General features: G+C 38.6%; 1 protein-coding gene across 11 annotated transcripts in view; it reads right to left on the bottom strand.

Moving 5' to 3' along the window:
* SLC25A26 (solute carrier family 25 member 26) overlaps positions 1-19664 on the bottom strand; it is a 138287-nt gene that overhangs the window by 96343 nt on the left and 22280 nt on the right. For 10 of the 11 annotated variants that reach the window (XM_045051838.1, XM_045051840.1, XM_045051832.1 and 7 more), the window contains 2 exons: positions 2795-2899; positions 1199-1246 (listed from right to left, as the gene is read on the bottom strand). The exons of the other annotated variant lie outside the window; for it this stretch is intronic. In XM_045051838.1, coding sequence (XP_044907773.1) covers positions 1199-1246; positions 2795-2899 — 153 coding nt within the window. The remainder of the gene's footprint in view (positions 1-1198; positions 1247-2794; positions 2900-19664) is intronic. 11 annotated transcript variants of the gene reach the window in all.

Raw genomic sequence — 19664 nt, 5'->3', positions numbered from 1 at the left:
ACATTCAGTTTTCCTTCAAAAGAAGTTTTTTCAAAGATCTACATCAACTACACCACACTACATTAAGGCTGTTATCTTGCAGAAATCAAAGCTTTATAAAACATGTGACAGTGCTTGTATTTCATAAAGAAGATTGTAATCTATAGTAAAAACAAAAGGTAATCAAAAACTACCTGGAAATAAAATTAGAGATTTCAAATCATTTCAAAGTTTTGCTAATTAATGACAACATTTATTTAAATTAAAAACATTTTTGTAAATGCAAACATGTTACTGACCAAGGAACTTCAAATAGAAAAAAGGAGAGAGCGCACAGGTATGCATGCAGATTCTCCTGTGTTAATAGAAAATTATGTCCCAACCCCTTTCACAAGGGATATATAGACCAAATCATCACAACGTACACTTTAAATACCTTACAATTGTACCTGTCAACAATATCTCAATACAGCTGAAAAAAATCCTAGGAATTAAACTCTTAAAAAGAAAAAAAAAAAAGGAAGAAAGAAAATTATGATTACGTCCCAAACCAAAGACTGGTCTTAAATCTTATGTAAATCACCCTTTGAACTTCAAAATATTGTCCCCTATGTGAGGCAAAAATTAGAAACATACTTCCTACAAGCAATATACCGAAATCACTTTGCTTTTTCAACCAAAAGAAGAAGAAAAATACTGAATCCCAGAATTTTCGAGTCAGAAGTCTCAGAAGGCAAAGTGGCTGCCTGGGGGCACACTGCACGGCCAGCCACCTGCAGGGCCAGGGGTCCAGGGCTCACCGTACCTTGCGATGGCCATCGGGAAGACAACAGCGCACCGCATGATACAGACTTTTGAGACACTTGTCTCTTAGCACGTTGCTTTCATTACCAATTTCTCATTAACTGTGTCTTCTGGTAATTAACTTGGTATCTTAACCTCAGTGGTTGCTTCTTACGATTTCAGCCAAAACGGACATTTAACCAACCTAGCACCAATGAAGCCAAAGCGTGGGTGCCATTCTGACCAGTGGGATTGCTCTTTTAACGAACCTATTTGGCCCATTCGTCAGCTATAAGAACCAGGATAAGACTAAACGGTGTTTCAAAGGTGATCAAAGTATCCCTTTTTAATTTTTTCAACCAGTTTCTCTGAGTGAATTTGCTGAACAAAGCACATCATTCTTTTGCACTTCAGTACTGGGAATTAAGTGAGTTACCTCTCTTAAAACTGTGCTTGTGTAGCCTCGATACAATCCTCGGATGCCCTGAAACAAACAAAAGGCCGAGAGTTCAGTAAGTTAGAACAGCACAGAGATCTGAATGATACTCTGAGTAAAGCAGAGTTGCTGAAGTCTGAGTTTTAAAGCTTGCACAATGACCACACTCTATAAGAGGTTAAAGGTTATAAACTGGCCTAAAATATATAAAGCTCGGGTCAGCTCTCTTTAAAATGGGAACATGTCTAAAATAATCAAACTGACTACTTCAGTCACTTTCAGAATTTCTGCTCCTGAAAACAATACTTGAATGATTTCAGTATGTATTCCCAAATTCAAATGCACACAAAACGCCAACCATCCTTTCCTATAAAAACAGAATTATATTTCATAGTTTCAAACAGAAGATATCAGAAATTCATTAATAATCCTCCAAGGTGATAAGTATCTCTGGACAAGCCTTGATTTATTCAACTGTCCACATGATTCACAATAGGGTCTCTTTACTGGATTGATCTCATGATCCTCTGGTCAAATACTCAGTTATTTCCTCACCTAAGTGACAAAAAAACTATTAAGAGTAACTTTTCTAAAACCCAGACCCATTGAAATTTCCATGTGACTGAATACTGTTTTTAAAACACGGGAGGAGGGGCCTTCTGCAAAAAAATACAAAGAAAAGCAGCTTGATGGTCCCTAGCGACTTGGCCAGCAAGAATGACCTTTGATCCACAGTGGAACATTAACAAGTAAAAAAGAAATTAATTTTTTTTAACATTTATTTCTTTTTGAGAGAGAGAGCATGCGCTTGGGGGAGGGACAGAGAGAGACAGAGACAGGATCCGAAGCAGGTGAACAGCCCAATGTGGGGCTCGAATTCATGAACCATAAGATCATGACCTGAGCCAAAGGTGAACACTTAACTGACTGAGCCACCCAGGCGCCCCCGGAATTAATTTTAATATAAACATAATGATGCTGGTCACTATGCCCATTACTGTACTCCTCTTCCATGGGTCCCCAAATTCTATGGTAACATTCTAACATGGTATCTTTATTCACTTCACATTTTTATGATTTATTCCATGTCTGATTCTGAAGCTCCTACAGGACAATGACAATGTAGGACATGTACACAGTGGGGGCACTCAGTACGTGCTGTTTAGAAATTTGGAGAAAAAATATTAAAATTAAAATTTGAAAACAAATAAAAAAGCAAAGATAATCTTGGCATAAAAAGCTGCTATGATTGAGCATTAAATTTATCTTCATAGTCTCTTCTAAGGCCCCTGGGATGAGAACCACAGTGTTCATATTAGCTATTATAAAATCTCTCTCGGGGCACCTGGGTGGCTCAGTCAGTTGGCATCCAACTTCAGCTCAGGTCACGATCTCGCGGTTCATGAGTTCGAGCCCCGTGTCAGGCTCTGTGCTGACAGCTCTGAGCCTGAAGACAGCTTCAGATTCTGTGTCTCCCTCTCTCTGCTCCTCCCCTGCTCACACTCTGTCTCTGTCTCCCTCAAAAAGAAACATTAAAACAAAATTTTTTTAATAAAATCTTTCTCAATAAAGAAAGAGTTTAAAAACATATCTCACCTCTTGATATAAGACGTTAGAGAAAATCTGAAATGTTCTTGAAGAGGAAGACACCTGTGCCCTCTGTTTAACCACTTCCGAAGGAACACGAATCAGACAGGCAACCTAAAATATATAATTTAATTAATTACATCTTAAAAAAGAAGTAACTGCTATGAAAATTGAAATTATTTTCATAATCAAAAAAATACAGTCAAAAAGGAATAATATAAAGGGTCACTGCAACATGTCCAAAGGCATTTTTTCAACCTAAAAGCCTCAGACCCTTAATGGACATGCACTGTTTTGTCAGCCCAGAAACTTATCTCCCTTGTGCTTATAGATATCCTCACACCTCCTGCCATCTTGTTCCAGACCCATCTGTCTAGAAGTCCCTCAATGGCAAGAAACACACTGACTTATTCTGAACCCCCAGCACCTAGAACAGCATCACCTAGTGTTCACATGCCAGTCATTTCAAACAGGCTGAAAGAATGAACCAAAAGGGCTTTTGCTCTACTGTAAATAATGCATACATCAACAGAAGCAAGACTGATCAGCAGCTGGCTACACCTACTCATCTGTCCCACTCCCCACCCCAGCCTCAACTAGCTCCCAACCCCAGCACCCTAGACCCTATCACCACACCACCATGCAACAACGGAGGAGAAACTCCAGGTACTCTTGGGTCCTGCTCCAGCATTCAAGTTGACACAGGTCCTAAACAGACCGTAATCACATCTGACAGGTCAACAACCAATACTCCAGAATTTTTAAGATATTTTTTTTCTTTGTACTTAACATTAGATTACCTATATTAAAGACTTGAAAAAACAAAGTGGGATTACAAGGAACGTTTCTCCTTTTCTGCCTACCCGCATGTCTAAATTCTCTATCATGAACAGGTATTATTACTTGGTAAGTTTCATTAACATAATATCAAAGAAAACAAATATGTTATGGACCAAAGATTTTAAATGAGGGAGAAAATAAAATGAAAGGGCCAATTTAAAATGTGCTTTTTTGGGGCACCTGGATGGCTCAGTCGGTTAGGCATCCGACTTCAGCTCAGGTCATGATCTCGCGGTCCGTGAGTTCAAGCCCTGCGTCGGGCTCTGTGCTGACGGCTCACAGCCTGGAGCCTGCTTCGGATTCTGTGTCTCCCTCTCTCTGCCCTCCCCTGCTCACGCTCTGTCTCTCTCAAAAATAAACAAACATTAAAAACAAATTTTTTTAATGTGCTTTTCAATGCAACCCTACTTATTATTAACGTTGACAAATACCAATTTTTACAGATAAGGACACACACAAAAAACAGATTAAATATCTGCTAATCACTACGGCCTAAAATTGGGTATAAATCGTGTTACTCTTCATAAGTGTGCAAACTTTTAAATCCATACTTATAAGCCAGGACAGAAAACAAAGTCCGCTGAAACTTACATGAACCTAAAAGGATAGCCCCCAGCCTCTAAAACTCATTAAAGAAATGAAAATAAATAAATAAGGAAAGAGAAAAGAAAGAAAAAGGTTCACTAACTCCTTGTATTTTTCAATTCAAGAGGTCAAGAGTGAAATATGACCTCAATATGTCAAGAAAATAGGAATGGTCTACTTTTGCGACTTGGCATAAATATTTATGGAACTTCATGCTTCATAACCCTTCATGTTCTTACATTATGTTTTTATTTCTTAAAAATACAGAAGCAAAACAAAAACTTTGAAAAGGTCCTTAGATGAAAAACAATCTCACTAACGGAAGAGGTACAAAGCGCCCAGCAAGGCTCCTTGACTTCCGTGGCGTGGCAATTCTGGCATGAGAGAGAGGCCACGAAGGAACGCCTCTATTTCCTCCAGTAACTCCAATGCCTTCGATTTGGTTTTCTATTAACTCTGATCTTTCTTAGATTTGAATCTGAGCTACAACAGAGTATTTCACTGCACAAGAACAAAAACACGTTACAGTATTGTGATTCCATGAAGGGGGATCAAGATAATGTCATCCGTGGTCTCTTGGTAAATCCGTTCTCTAGAGAATTCCTTCCTCATAAATCTGGGGTTCGGTATGAATCCATGACACAGAAATGGTGGCATTTTCATTATATCCAAGAGCGTCTTATATGTTGAGGGTCTACCAAAAAATAAAACTAATAAAAATAAAACATAAAGATAATATACGTCCCCATCTTTAAGCCACATTAAAATACAATACTGGCTTCATGAGAATTAAACATGTCAAAAATAAGATAAAGTTTAGATTAAAAATTGATAATAATAATAAAGCTGCTACCAAGATTTTTCTTTAACATTAAAAAAAACAATGTACCCTGATATGTTTTTTTTTAATTTATTTTTGTAATGGAAACTGAAATGTCTCCTTTTAGTATTTATTAAACACCAAGACACAAACACTACAAGTTCTAAGACTAAGTGTGTGAAAGGGAAAAAACTACTGCCAACTTCAACCTCCCACCTGGTAAACTGAGTGAAGGCAGAGAAGAGGAACCTCTGGTCCTTTCACTGCCACGGCCACGTCCCACACCTCCACGCCTCGCTGCCAGCCTGTTATGGCCTCACCTCTGTCCTGTCACTCTTGAAATGCTCTTTGAGGCCACTGGGCACCACCGAAAGTACCTTCCATTAACATTACATCATTTCCCCAATTGTTTTAACACAGCTCACGATCATTTACCTGATTTTCATTTTTCTAAAGGAAACTTCATCAATGACCCATAAATGTGCCTCTGATATTAGAAGCCAATTGTCAGCACGTTAAATACATACCAGCCTGAGACAGAAGCTATTGAAGGTCAGAGCACTACCTGGCTTAGGAAGTTAGGATGAAACCCACATCTTTTGATTACTGTCTCCAGAATTATTTCCCATCAAAGATATATCAACACGCATCTAATGAACTTAAAGTTTCAAAGTTTAGTTCGGCTGATTCTTCATGTTTAGACAGGTAAATCTTTGTCAGTTCAACAGAAACCTAAATAAACTGAATACAGCCAAAGTTTAATCATATTCAGAGCAAGGGCTGCTTTGGACTTTGCAGAGTAAACTCCAGTGTGGCAAATTAGTAAGAGGGAGAAAAACCTTATGACACTGAAAAATTTTGCAATGTGCAAGTTACTTACTTGTATTTTATTACACATTCTTTGTGTAATTCTCAAAATTCTTTCTGGAACACACGTTTCCAAATCTAACATATCTTTCTGAACCATCGTTTAAAATCAAAAACCTGTTAACTGTAAGTTCATCTGTGTGTCAATTCTGCCATCTTCTGGTTACAAATGGAATCACAGCTATTGATAAAACCATCCTAGCAGCAATTTCTAACTCCTAATTTATCATCCTTGGGATTTAAATTTTATCCACTGATATGGGGACACAAGTTTGTCATACCTTTCTTACTTATTAGACTCCTTCCACCTACATAAACAGCCAAAAGTCATTAGAAGAAAATATTTAATTTTTGTAGATATTAGTCTTCTCCTGCCTGACAAAATTACTGTTCTTGATAATCCAGACTCCAACAGAAACTTAATAGTCCTCCCAACAAAAATTATATCATTGTGTAGGCTTTGTTTCTAAAGGCTGTTCACAGAATGTTACATAAGACTTAAGTTGTAAATGGCTTTTTCACTTTTGTTCCTTTCTGTAACAGAAAGGAGCCATGAATTCCCAGGAGGTGACAAAGCCCTGTGGACAGATGCATACATACCAACTCATAGAAAATCTGAAAGTGGAGGAGACTGTAATGTCAAGGTAACTGTATCACTTTCTTATGGCTGCTCTAACAAAGTACCACATACTCAGTGGCTTAAAATAACGCAAATTAATCTCTCAGAATTCTGGAGGTCAGAATTCCAAACTAAGTCTTACTGAGTTCAAATCAAATTGTCAGCCAGTTGGTATTCCTTCTGGAGTTTCTAAAGGAGCACCTAGTTCCTTGTTTTTATAGCCCACTGCATTCTGTGGTTTGTGGTCCCTTCTCTCTTCAAGACGGAGCACAGCATCATAAAACCTTTGACACTCCTGCGTTCCACTTAGGAGGACCTTGGGCTCACCTAGATAATCCCAGAAAATCTTGTCCTCGAGATCCTTAACTTTACCTTATCTGCAAAGCCCCTTTTGCCATGTTAGGTAACATAGTCACAGGTTTTAGCGACTAGGAAATCTTTAAAGGGCCATTATTCTGCCTACCACTGTAACCAACAGCACATTTTAGAACTCCAACCTTTTCTTATTTTAAGAAACCCACAGCAACCAGAGTTCATAATATTACCCAAATAATACACCTCTCATCTCCACTTTTGCACCACTTCTGCCATTTTAAAAATATTACATCAAAAGTAAAAACTACACAGAGAAATGTTCGTCTTAACTATTCATTCTCCAATGGTGTTTTAACTGTCCACAGCAGCTGTGGAACCTTGAACAAGTCACTGAAACTCTGTCAATTTCAATGTCTTCTTCTGAGATGATTTTCTCCAAAAAATATGTAATTCTGAAAATGTGCTACATAAAGCACTTTGTGTGACATGCACTGGAAAATTGGACTTTACAGATCAGATGCTAGGCTGAGCACTTTTTAAGTGATGTACTACTTAATTCTTTTTAAAAAATTTTTTAAATGTTTTTATTTATTTTTGAGACAGAGAGAGACAGAGCACGAGCAGGAGAGGGTCAGAGAGAGAGGGAGACACAGAATCCGAAGCAGGCTCCAGGCTCTGAGCTGTCAGCACAGAGCCCGACGCGGGGCTCGAACTCACGGACCGCGAGATCGTGACCTGGCTGAAGTCGGACGTTTAACCGACTGAGCCACCCAGGCGCCCCTACTTAATTCTTACAAGAACTGTGAGTTGGGTAGCATTAACCCTGTTTTTCAAGATGAGGAAAATAAGCAGCTCAGTGAAGTTAGGTATATGGCCTACGGACACACATAGCAAACAGGGTGCGTAACAAGTCAGAGTTCCAAGCCTGATCTATGTTACTGGACAGGTATGACCCTTATACTGTCTCCTTACAGAGGCAGTCAATATATTCTCCAGCTACTTAATAAATTTATCCAATTTATTATTCATACACTCCTCAAGGACAGGGATAAAAATGTGTTACTCTATGTTTTTTAGCATCAATCACAGTGTTAGAGAATAGGCATTCAAATATTGAAAAGTATACAATTACAAATTAGAGCAATTCTATGACAGTGGGATTTAATTCATTATGCTGGTAAGAACCCTAATCTTAACCAAAGAGCATGTGAGAAAGTAAAGGTTTATCACTGACATCTTACAGAGAAGTGGCTAATCAGTAGTTTGGTCCTTGGGGAGACAAGTGTTTGGCTTTTCCATTTAAAATGTAGTGGCACTAACTGACCAAATATTCCCGTGGCTTGAAATGATTTCAACTTCATCATCTTACATGAAAATCTTGTTCACTGTTTCTATAAAATTGAACTTAACTGTGTTCCAAAACCTGATAGTGCTCTTAAATAAAAAGCCAACACAGAGCTTCCCTTCCCTCTTGTCCAGTAAGTAAACAAGATAGTCAATGAAACGCACTGTCCTAGATCAAGAATCAATATGGTCTGAATTAATGCTGCATACTACACTAGGGAGAGACAAGCAAATCCATAAAACAGAAAATAATCTGAAATGTGTTAAAGGAGGAAATCATCAAGAAATTGGAGGGGTGGTGGGGCAAACTGGTCCTTTACAAAAAGCCTCCCTGAAAAACCTCTCTGCACATCCATGCTCGTACTCAAAGTGGGGTCATCAGCAGACATCGGTCGTGCCAAGCCCAGAGGGTCTCCCTGGCCCTTCTGCACATTCACTCAGGCTCAGATGGCTGGGACAACTGCGAAACAGGACGTGCTTGCTGACTTAGCTCAGAAGACTCCACTGCACAGTTTAAGCTTATGCACCCCCTCACCCCCACCCCCACCCCATACTAACAAAGGTATCCATGAAGCGATATGCATTGGAGGAATGCTGTTGGAAGTGTTTTTGAAAGAACGACCATCTTGGGGTGCCTGGGTGACTCAGTCGGTTAAGTGTCCAATTCATGGTTTTGACTCAGGTTACGATTTCACAGTTTTGTCAGTTCAAGTCCTGCATCTGGCTCTGTGCTAGCAGCACAGAGCCTGCTTGGGATTCTCTCTCTCCCCCTGTCTCTCTGTCCCTCCCCAACTCATGCTGTCTCCGTCTCTCTCAAAATGAATAAACTTTTTTTAAAAATGAAAGAATTACCATCCTTAGGCCAATTCTCTTATCACTCAAATTCACCTTCTCCCTGTGGACCCCATGCCTCTGCCTTAGTTGAGGCTCTGCTCATCTCTCTCTCTCTGGGGGGTTCTGGAGTAGTCTCCTGTGTTCCGTTCAAACACCACATCCACCCCCACACAGCTACGAGGGCAGGTTCCTAAAATCCCCACCAATGGTGCCCTCCTACGCAGCCGTTCAAAAGGTAACAGCCAAAGTCCTTCCCCCAGCCGGCAAAGCCCTCCAGCACCCCCTGCCCTGCTTCATTTCATGATGGCCCAGTCATGCCTATGCTCCATCTAGAACTTGAAAATGTCTAATAAGGACTTTGCACAAACTCAATACCCGTGCTGACACCCTCCCACCTAACAATCATACCCTAAAATGTGGCTCAAGGGTTAGCTGTTCTATCAGGCCTTTCCTGAATCAACACCATCGAGACAACACCATTCCTTTTCTTATCAGGCTCTCAGTGTATCTTGTACTCACGTTACTTAAAATACCTGTAACCCTTTAGTGTACTTACACCTTAAACGTCCATCTCCACCTCAGATGGCAAGCCTTTCCAAGGCAGTGTATTATCTTGCCGTTTTATCCCCAACGCCTAGAACCTAGTAAGGACTTTCCATCTAAATCTGCACCTGCAGGGTAAATGGAGGAGCTGGAGGAAAGCAGCCTACGTACCAGGAATCAAAGACGTCCAAGTGAGGAACGGACACGAAAAGGACAGGGTTTAAAGGATGACGGTGGAAAGCAAGTTATTTCTACATTCTTGAGATAATTTTTTGTTTAATTCTTATACTTTAGGATTCTTGGGAAACTATTAATAAGTCTGGGTTCCTCGGGGTGCCTGGGTGGCTCAGTGGGTTGAGCACCTGACTCTTTGCTCTTGGCTCAGGTCATGATCCCAGAGTCACGGGATGGAGCCCCTAGATCAGGGCTCTACTCACTGTGGAGCCTGCTTGGGATTCTCTCTCCTTCTGCCCCTCCCCCTGCTTGTGCATGCCTCTCTCTCTCTCTTAAATGAAAAAAAGAAAAAAGAAAAAAGAAAAAAAGTCTGTTCCTAATGTGCTTAAGGCCCTAAAGTGAAAAAAGGTTCCCAGGGATACCTGACTGGCTCAGTTGGTAGAACATGTGACTCCTGATTGTGGGGTCCTGAGTGTGAACCCCACGCTGGGCATAGAGATTACTTAAAAATGTAAAATTTTTAGGGGCACCTGGGTGGCTCAGTTGGTTCAGCATCTGACTCTTGATTTAGGCTCTGGTCATGACCTCACAGTTTGTGGGCTCAAGCCCCACATCAGGCTCCACACGCACAGCCTGCTTGGGATTCTCTCTCTCTCTCTCTCTCTGCCCCTCCTCCACTCATACGTGAGCGCAGGCACTCACCCTCACTCTCTCTCAAAAACAAACATTCAAAATAAGAAAAAAAAAAAGGTTCCCAGAAACACTACCTAATAAACAGAATAGGGTAAAAGGCTGCCTTAGCACATCCCCATGATGCGGGTGCTTGAAAGCATCAAAAACAGAAGCCCTTGTTTGAGAGTAGCGAAGCATGTGACAGTCCAGTTTCAGCTTCTAATTGTCCAACAAATCTCCAAGCAACACCTGTACATGCGTGCCGCCTCCACCTTTATAGACACAACCAGTTCCGTCCGCAGCCTCGCGGAGCTGCTGCCTGAGTTAATAACCACACTTCACTTCGGGCGCAGTCATCTTCCTTCCTGCTCATCCTGTCTCCATGGCTCGGTCACACAACCACACACAGGTCTGGCAAAATAATACTACAACTGCAAACCAAAATGACTCTCCAAGAATTTATGGGTATTTCAAAATCTATTAGGATTATTTCAAAAGATAAAACACGTTTCTAAAGTTGTCAACCTCCTTCTATTATCTTATCATCTTGTTCAGTGGTTCTTCTGTAAAAGAAAAAGAAAAAAGGCCAGTAAAGACCACGAAAAACACTAAATAGATTTTTTTCAAATAATCCCTACCTGCGAAGTGGTTCGAACTCACAACCCCAAGATCAAGAGTCGCAAGCTCTACCAAGTGAGCCTGCCAGGTGTCCCTAAACAGACATTTTAAAAGCTACTCACAACACCATCAAAAATGGCTTAAATCTCCCCCAGGGAAAACACAATGGTGACCAACACGCGCGCTGTGCTTTGCTCCTGACAGACGCTAGACTGCTTCAAGGCCTGTGAATCCTCCAAGGAGCCAATTCAGTGGGGAAGCCGAAGAAAGAGGATGTGCTAACAACTCGCCTAATCCATATGCTGCTAACCCATAAGCCCCGAATGGACGACAGCACAACAAAGGTGTGGTAGATGAGCTACACAACAGCATAAACTGTCTTCGTTTTCAAGGGTCTGGGATGGCACAGGCCTTGAAGAAAATGTCAGATGTAGCTGCAAACCTCACTCTATCTTCCAAATCTGAATCAACGTGTCCAAGTAAGCTGCCACCCTCAGAACCAGTCAGTTGTCACTAAACGAGATCCCTCAGTGGGTCTGCAAATTTGCAATTCTGAGGCAGACGAAAGGGATGGCACTTCTGGTCAGCATGTGGCACTCCTCGTGTTCAGCACCCACTGACATATTCGTAAGGATGGGACTGCTGAACCAATACAGTATAAAAATTGAGTAGTGGGAGAGACATTTAAATTTTTTTAATATTTATTTTTCAGAAAGTGCAAGCAGGGGAACGACAGAGAGAAGGGGACAGAGGATCTCAAGTGAGCTCTGTGCCGACAGACTGACAGCAGCGAGTCTGACGCAGGGCTCAAACTCACCAACCTAAAGATCATGCCCTGAGCTGAAGTCAGACAGTCAACTGACTGAGCCGCCAAGGTGCCCCTTAAATTTTTGATAACTCTAAATCAGTGGTGTTTAAATAGCACTGAGCACCAGAACCACCCAGGAATTGTGTTTAAAAAGCAGGGCTCCTGGTGCCATGTCCAAAAATCTTCATCTGTAACCAGCTGCCCGGGCAACGGAGTCTAGGTGCTCTTTGGACTACGCCTGGAGAATTACTGTTAGAGGTTCTCAGAAAAGCAACTACAAAATATGATAAAATTTATTTCCTAGCTTTCTCAATTCCAAATTAGAATGGGACCAAAAGGATAATCAACCAGCACCTACATGTATAAGGACATCCACACGTCACCCATGCATACATTAAATTCAGAGTGACAGCCTTAGGCTACAAAGAAATTTCAAGGATCTTTCGTTTCTGAAAACAACATGAATCTAAGCCAAAAGTAGAATAAGACCCAGGAAAAGTTAAATCTTAAACACTAAAAACAAACCACTATTACTGTAACGTTACAGCATCTGTTGTATTAAAGTAAACCTGCCCAACCCTTCTGATCTAATTACAGATTCTACTTCTCACAGGACTTCTTCTGTGTCTGATGAAAGCTGAGCTGTAAAATAATTGAGGTAGGGATTTAGAGATTTGGTACAGCCACCTTCCTAATAAAAGTGGCACAAACAAGACTCTAACTGTTGTTACATATTAAATCTTATTTGATCGATTTTACTGTATTCCAAATTACAAACATAAGGTAGAAGGTGGTAGTTATGGTTCTATTGATTCGTCATTAAGTTTTAATCAAGGCGCAGCTGCAGGGAACAATTATTATGGCAGCATGCTTCTGTCTCTTTCATACACTTATAGTTGCTACGATAAAGTAATTGTGGACACACTGGATACCAACAAAATACGTTATTGTTTCTAAGGAATCTGTCTGCAACCTAACAATCTTCTATCAAAATAAACGTTACAGAAAATCACCAAACTATTTCTTATTTTCTCTAGATCTCTATTCCTTTCTGACCAATGACAGCTATAAATGTTTTTGTTTTCCATTTCTTTTTACCTTACGAATGAAAATTTGCTTCTCCTACATTCACCCCTTTCTTTCTGTCACTTTTGGAAACTACAGCTGTATGAATCTGAAACCAAAAGTTTATGCTCTATGAAACTGATATAAGTTACTAAAATAAAAAGGCGGTATATACATTTCTCAGGCATTTATTGAGAAAATGGATATTGAATGGCTTTGGAAAGCTGGTTTAATAAAGTGCCAAGATAGCAATCTCTATCAAAATAACACCAGCATTCTTCACAGAGCTGGAACAAACAATCCTCAAATTTCTATGGAACCAGAAAAGACCCCGAATAGCCAAAGCAATCCTGAAAAAGAAAACCAAAGCTGGAGGCATCACAATCCCGGACTTCAAGATGTATTACAAAGCTGTAATCATCAAGACAGAATGGTAGTGGCACAAAAACAGACACTCAGATCAATGGAACAGAATAGAAAACCCAGAAATGGACCCACAAACGCATGGCCAACTAATCTTTGACAAAGCAGGAAAGAATATTCAATGGACTAAAGACAGTCTCTTCAGCAAATGGTGCTGGGAAAACTGGACAGCCACATGCAGAAAAATGAACCTAGGCCACTTTCTTTCACCATACACAAAAGAAACTCAAAACAGATGGAAGACCTACACGTAAGACAGGAAGGCATCAAAATCCTAAAGAAGAAAGCAGGCAAAAAACCTCTTTGACCTCAGTCACAGCAACTTCTTATTCAACATGTCTCCAGAGGCAAGGGAAACAAAAGCAAAAATGAACTATAGGGACCTCATCACAATCAAAAAGGAAACAATCAGCAAAACTAAAAGGCAACCGACAGAATGGGACAAGATATTTGCAAAAGACATATCAGATAAAGGGTTAGTATCCAAAATCTATAAAGAACTTATCAAACTCAACACCCAAAACAAAATAATCCAGTGAAGAAATGGGCAAAAGACATGAATAGACACTTCTCCAAAGAAGACATCCAGAGGGCCAACAGACACATGAAAAGATGCTCAACATCACTCATCATCAGGGAAATACAAATCAAAACCACAATGGGATACCATCTCACACCTGTCAGAATGGCAAACATTAACAACTCAGGCAACAACAAATGGTGAGGATGTGGAGAAAGAGGACGGCCCTCTTTTGCATTGCTGGTGGGAATGCAAAGTGGTGCAGCCACTCTGGAGAACAGTATGGAGGTTCCTCAACAAATTAAAGATAGAACTACCCTACAATTGTACTACTAAGTATTTATCAAAGGGATACAGATGTGCTGTTTCAAAGGGGCACATGCACCCCAATGTTTATAGCAGCGGTATCGATAAAAGCCAAAGTGTGGAAAGAGCCCAAATGTCCACGACAGATGAATGGATAAAGATGGATACAATGGAATACTACCCAGCAATCAAAAAGAATGAAATCTTACCATGTGCAACTATGTGGACAGAACTAGAGGGTATTATGCTAAGTGAAATTAGTCAGAGAAAGACGAGTATCATATGACTTCACCCATATGAGGAATTTAAGATACAAAACAGATGAACATAAGGGAAGGGAAGCAAAAATAATATAAAAACAGGGAGAGGGACAACACATAAGAGACTATTAAATATGGAGAACAAACAGAGGGTTACTGGAGGGTTGTGGGAGGGGTGATGTGCTAAATGGGTAAGAGGCATTAAGGAACCTACCCCTGAAATCAGTGTTGCACTATATGCTAACTTGGATGTAAATTTAGAAATTAATTAAAAATAAAATAAAAAAGTCCTAGCTAAAAAAAAATTAAAAAAAAAATACATGAACAAGATTTCCATAACTGTAACAAATTTAACATTATTGCTTTGTCTCCTTGAAGTTGGTCCATTTTCCTACATATTAATTTTTATGCTTAAAAATCTTGTGATGTTCACTCTTTCATCAATGTTTGCAATAAAAATATGTACGCAAACTTTAAAAGAAAAGAAAAGAAAAGAAAGAAAGTGCCAAGATATCTGGAGTGTCAAAACCAGCATTTCCACAAACCCTAAAAATCTCTTCAACATATGAAACTGTAACCAAATTTAAAATCAATCAAAGGTCAACATCAAGCTATGTTTCACCTGTGAGGTCAACCTCTATACCCACTACTGATCAATTCTCCTTCCAAAGTTCTCCAAGCATCACAAGAAATATAAAAAGACACCTGACACTTATGGGACCATGGAAATCCTAAGAGACACAACAAAGGTATGACTGTCCCAGAATTGTTTATCTCCTGTGTTATGGACACTTGCTTCCTAACTAACATCCACCTATACCACCTCCCACGTGCAAGAGTTCACATGGAATACAACAACAAAGGCTCCAATATTTTTTAAATGTCAGTTACAGAGTGTATTAAAATATGAAGTATTTTTTAGATATGAAAAGATATGCCATTAACATGATCAATCTAGCAACTATCATTTGCCGTAATTACGTATTACTTTACATATTCCAGCTAAGTTTAAGAGACAGAAAATTCTTAAATTGAAGAAAACCTGTCCTTCAACATGGCAAATTAGCTTTCAGGCAAGAGATCCCTGTTTGGCCAAGTTCTTTTTGCTGCTTGTTCTCAACAACATACTATAAAATATAAAATATAAACCAAATACTGAGTTTATGAGAATATTTAAGGTTAAAGCAATACACAATTCTAAAATAATGTGAGGCAAGGGCTGTCATAAGAACAAACTCTCACAACCTGAGACAATAAAACTCTCACACACAACTTGTTATTCTTTAGTATATATACTCAAAAATTACTGTATGTAAAGAGGTTCTAAAGCCAGAACATAATCACAAAAAACAATCTGAACCTTGGGTAACAGCTTAAATTTTTTTTGTTTTTAAATGAAGTATAAATTGGTTTTAAATTGCAGTTTAAACTAATTTTCCAGTACAATTCAAGCACTGGAATTCTTACTTTGGGTAAGAGCAGAGGGAACAAAAATGCCCAGAAATTCTATGCAAAATGTCCTCATGTTCATTTCCTGGAGAGACGTTCACAGGTTTCATTAGAGCCCTAAAGGGGTCTGCAGCTCATAAAGGAGTTACTACTTTGTGTTGCTTCCTACTGAGAAAATAATACACTGCTAGTCTCATCACTTTTCTAACTTCGGTAAATGATAAAGGCAATTTTTCTTTTAAAAAATTCCAGAGTTAACTTGGGACCTGGGCCCTGCAAAATCATTTTTAAAACAATATCAAAGCAAGTTTTATAAAATCAACTTTAGTGAATTTAGTGTTTCTTAGGCTAATTTCAACATTCTCTTCAAGGAACCATACAACAGATTTCTCACATCAAGAAATTCGTTGATGTGAGATCTTGCCATTTGCAACAACCTGGATGGACTTAAAGACTGTAATGCTAAGTGAATTAAGCCAGTCAGAGAAAGACAAGTACCATACGATTTTATTCACATGTAGAATTTAAGAAACAACAGACATGAACAAAGTTAAAAAAAAAAAAATAAGCAAACAAACAAAAACCACAGAGAGACAAACCAAAAAACAGACTCCTAACTAAAGAGTACACATGGACGGTTACCAGAGGGCAGCTGGGTGGGGGGGGGGGGGGTGGGATAGGTGACATGGATGATGAGCACAGAGTAATATATACAATTGTTGAATCACTATACTGTATACCTGAAACTAATATGACACTGTATGTTAACTATACTAAAATAAATGTTTTTTAAAGAAATTCATTTTTATAGAAATGGAAAAGTATAGTTTCATATATCCCAGATATACAAAATAAATTTTTAAGATGCAAAAATACCAAAGAAGACCAAAGGTCATCTTTGTCCCTATCAAATATCATAACCTCAACAATTCAAATTATCACACAGAGTGACACTTGCTTTTCTATAAAATAGACTATCACCCCCATAATTCCTTTTCTCTTGGATTTCCCAGATATAATCTGGTATGTTTTCATCAACTACAATGATGTAATTAATTTGACTACATTCCCTTAAAAATAACTTTCTTTTAAATTGTCCTAATACTTCCCAACTCGTTCTATGAGACCAGTTTTATCTTGATACCAAAACCAGAAAGGCACAAAAAAAGTTAACTACAGACTTGTATCTCTTATGAACAGAGTCCTCAACAAAATACTAGTAAACAAACCTAGCACTAAATAAAAAGTATTATATACCATGATCAAATGAGGTTTATCCCAGTAATGCAAGACTGATCTGAAAATGTCTGAAAACCAGTTAATGTAATATACCATATCAGCAAAATAAAAAACAAAAACCTTACGATTATCTCAATGGATGAACAGAATCAAGGACAAAATTTAGCCCTTCAAAAATTAAAAAACCTTCATCCAACAAACTAGGAATAGAAGGCAACTTCTTCAACTTGATCAAGAACACTTATGAAAACCTCACAGTTAACATCATAGTTAATAGTGGCACACTAACTTTCTTCCTGAGTTCAGAAAAAAGTTAAGGATGTCCACTCTTGTCACTCCTATTCTACACTGTACTAAAGCTTCAAGCCAGGTCAATTAAGGCAAGAAAATGAAATAGAAAAGAAAGACATAGAACCCCTATTTGCACATACAAATAGAGTGTACAGATTTTATGTACAGAAAATCCTAAGGGATCCACTAAACCACTTTAGAACTGATTGAGTTCCATAAAGTTGCACAATACAAGATCAATATATGAAAATGAATGTATTTCTATAATTAGCAATGAACTAAAAATGAAATTTTTAAAAATTTCCACTTAGAATAGCATCAAAAGTAATAAATTACTTAAGAAAAAACAGGGTGCCTGGGTGGCTCAGTCAGTTAAGCATCCAACTCCGGCTCAGGTCACAATCTTGTGGTTCACGAGTTCGAGCCCCAGGTCAGGCTCTGTGCTGATAGCTCAGAGCCTGGAGCCTGCTTCAGATTTTGTGTCTCCCTCTCTCTCTGCTCCTCCCCCACTTGTTCTCTCTCTCCTTTCTCTCTCTCTCTCTCTCTCTCCCCCTCCCTCCAAAATAAATAAAACAAAAAAAAATTTTTTTTAAAAGAATAAATTACCGAGACAGGTGCAAAACTTATACTCTGAAACTATAAGACACTGTTGAAAGAAAATAAGACCTAAATAAATGGAAAGACATCACATATTTATAGATCACAAAGTTTAATATTTTTAAGATAGCAACAGTCTCCAAATTGATTTGCAGAGTCGGTGCAACCCCTATCAAAATCTAAGTTGCCTTTTTTCCAAAGTTGAGCAGCTGATTCTGAACTTCATGTGAAGATGCAAGAGACACAGAATAGGCAAATCAATCTTGACAGAGAAGAACTAAGTTGGAGGACTTGTAGTTACTGATTTCAAAACTTACCACAAAGTTACACTTAATCAAGTCTGTGTGATACCAGCACAAGGACAGATACAGAGATCAACAGAACAGAACTGAGAATCTACAAACCCTCACATTTACAATCTATTAGGTTTTAACAAGGGTGCCAAAGCCCTTTAATGGATGGAGAATAGTCTTTTAACAAATGGGGCTGGGTCAACTGGATATCCACATGCAAAATTCTCAAGTTTGACTACCTCACAGCAGATACAAAATTACTCAAAATGGATCAAAGACCTAAAAGTAAGAGTTAAAACTAAAATTCTGGAAAGAAAGCACAGGTATAAATCTTCATGATCTCAAATCAGGCAATGGTTTCAAAGATGTAACACCAAACCATAAGCATTAAGTAAAATAAAACAGGTAAAATAAAAATTTTTAAATTTATGCTTCAAAGTGAAGAAAATGGCAAGTTACTAAGAAAATGGAAAGACGAAGCACAATATGGTAAAAAATTTTACAAATCATAGGCCTCATAATGGACTTGTATCTAGAATATATAAAGAATTTCCACAACTCAGTAACAAGACAACCCAATTAAAGAACAAAGGATCTGAATAGATATGTCTCCAAAGAAGATAAGCAAATAACTCCTAAGTACTTGAAAAGATGCTCAAAATCATTAGTTATCAGAGAAATATAAATCAAAATCACAGTAAGATGCCACCAAACATCTATTTGTGGACTATAATTTATAAGACAGATATCAAGTCGTGGTAAGAATATGCAGAAACTAGAACCCTTATGCACTGCTACTGGGAATGTAAAATTGCACAGCCACTTTGACCAATAATTCCACTCCTACGTGTACATCCAAGAGAAATGAACACATACATCAACAAAAAGACTTGCACAAAAATGTTCATGAAAGGAACATTAGCATAACAGCCCCAAAGTGCAAACAACCTAAATGTCCATAAAATAACGCAAATATTCAAGCCACATGGAATATTACTTGGCAATTAAAGGAATGAAGCCCTGACAATGCTACAACATGGATAAAACCTTGAAAATATCATGCTAAGCCAAAGAAGCCAGTCATAAAAGACCACATGTTGAGGCTTCCATTTATACGAAATGTCCAGCATAGGAAAATCTATAAAGACAAAAAGTAGATTCGTGGTGGGAAGGTTGAGGGAACGAGGAGTAACTGCTAACAGGTATGATCTTTCTTTCTGAAGAGATGACAATGTCCTAAAATTGCCCATGGTGATGGTTGCACAACTCTGAACATACTAAAAAAAAAAAAAAACCTTTGATTATACCTCCAAATGAGTTATATAGGTTGTAAATTACATTACAATAAATCTGTTATTTTTAATTGTCTTCTTAAAGTTAATCTGTACTTTTACTTT

Source organism: Felis catus, chromosome A2, assembly GCF_018350175.1.
Source record: "Felis catus isolate Fca126 chromosome A2, F.catus_Fca126_mat1.0, whole genome shotgun sequence".
Taxonomy (NCBI): domain Eukaryota; kingdom Metazoa; phylum Chordata; class Mammalia; order Carnivora; family Felidae; genus Felis; species Felis catus.
Note: the sequence above shows the minus strand (reverse complement) of the source record. Positions and strands in the feature narration are given on the sequence as shown.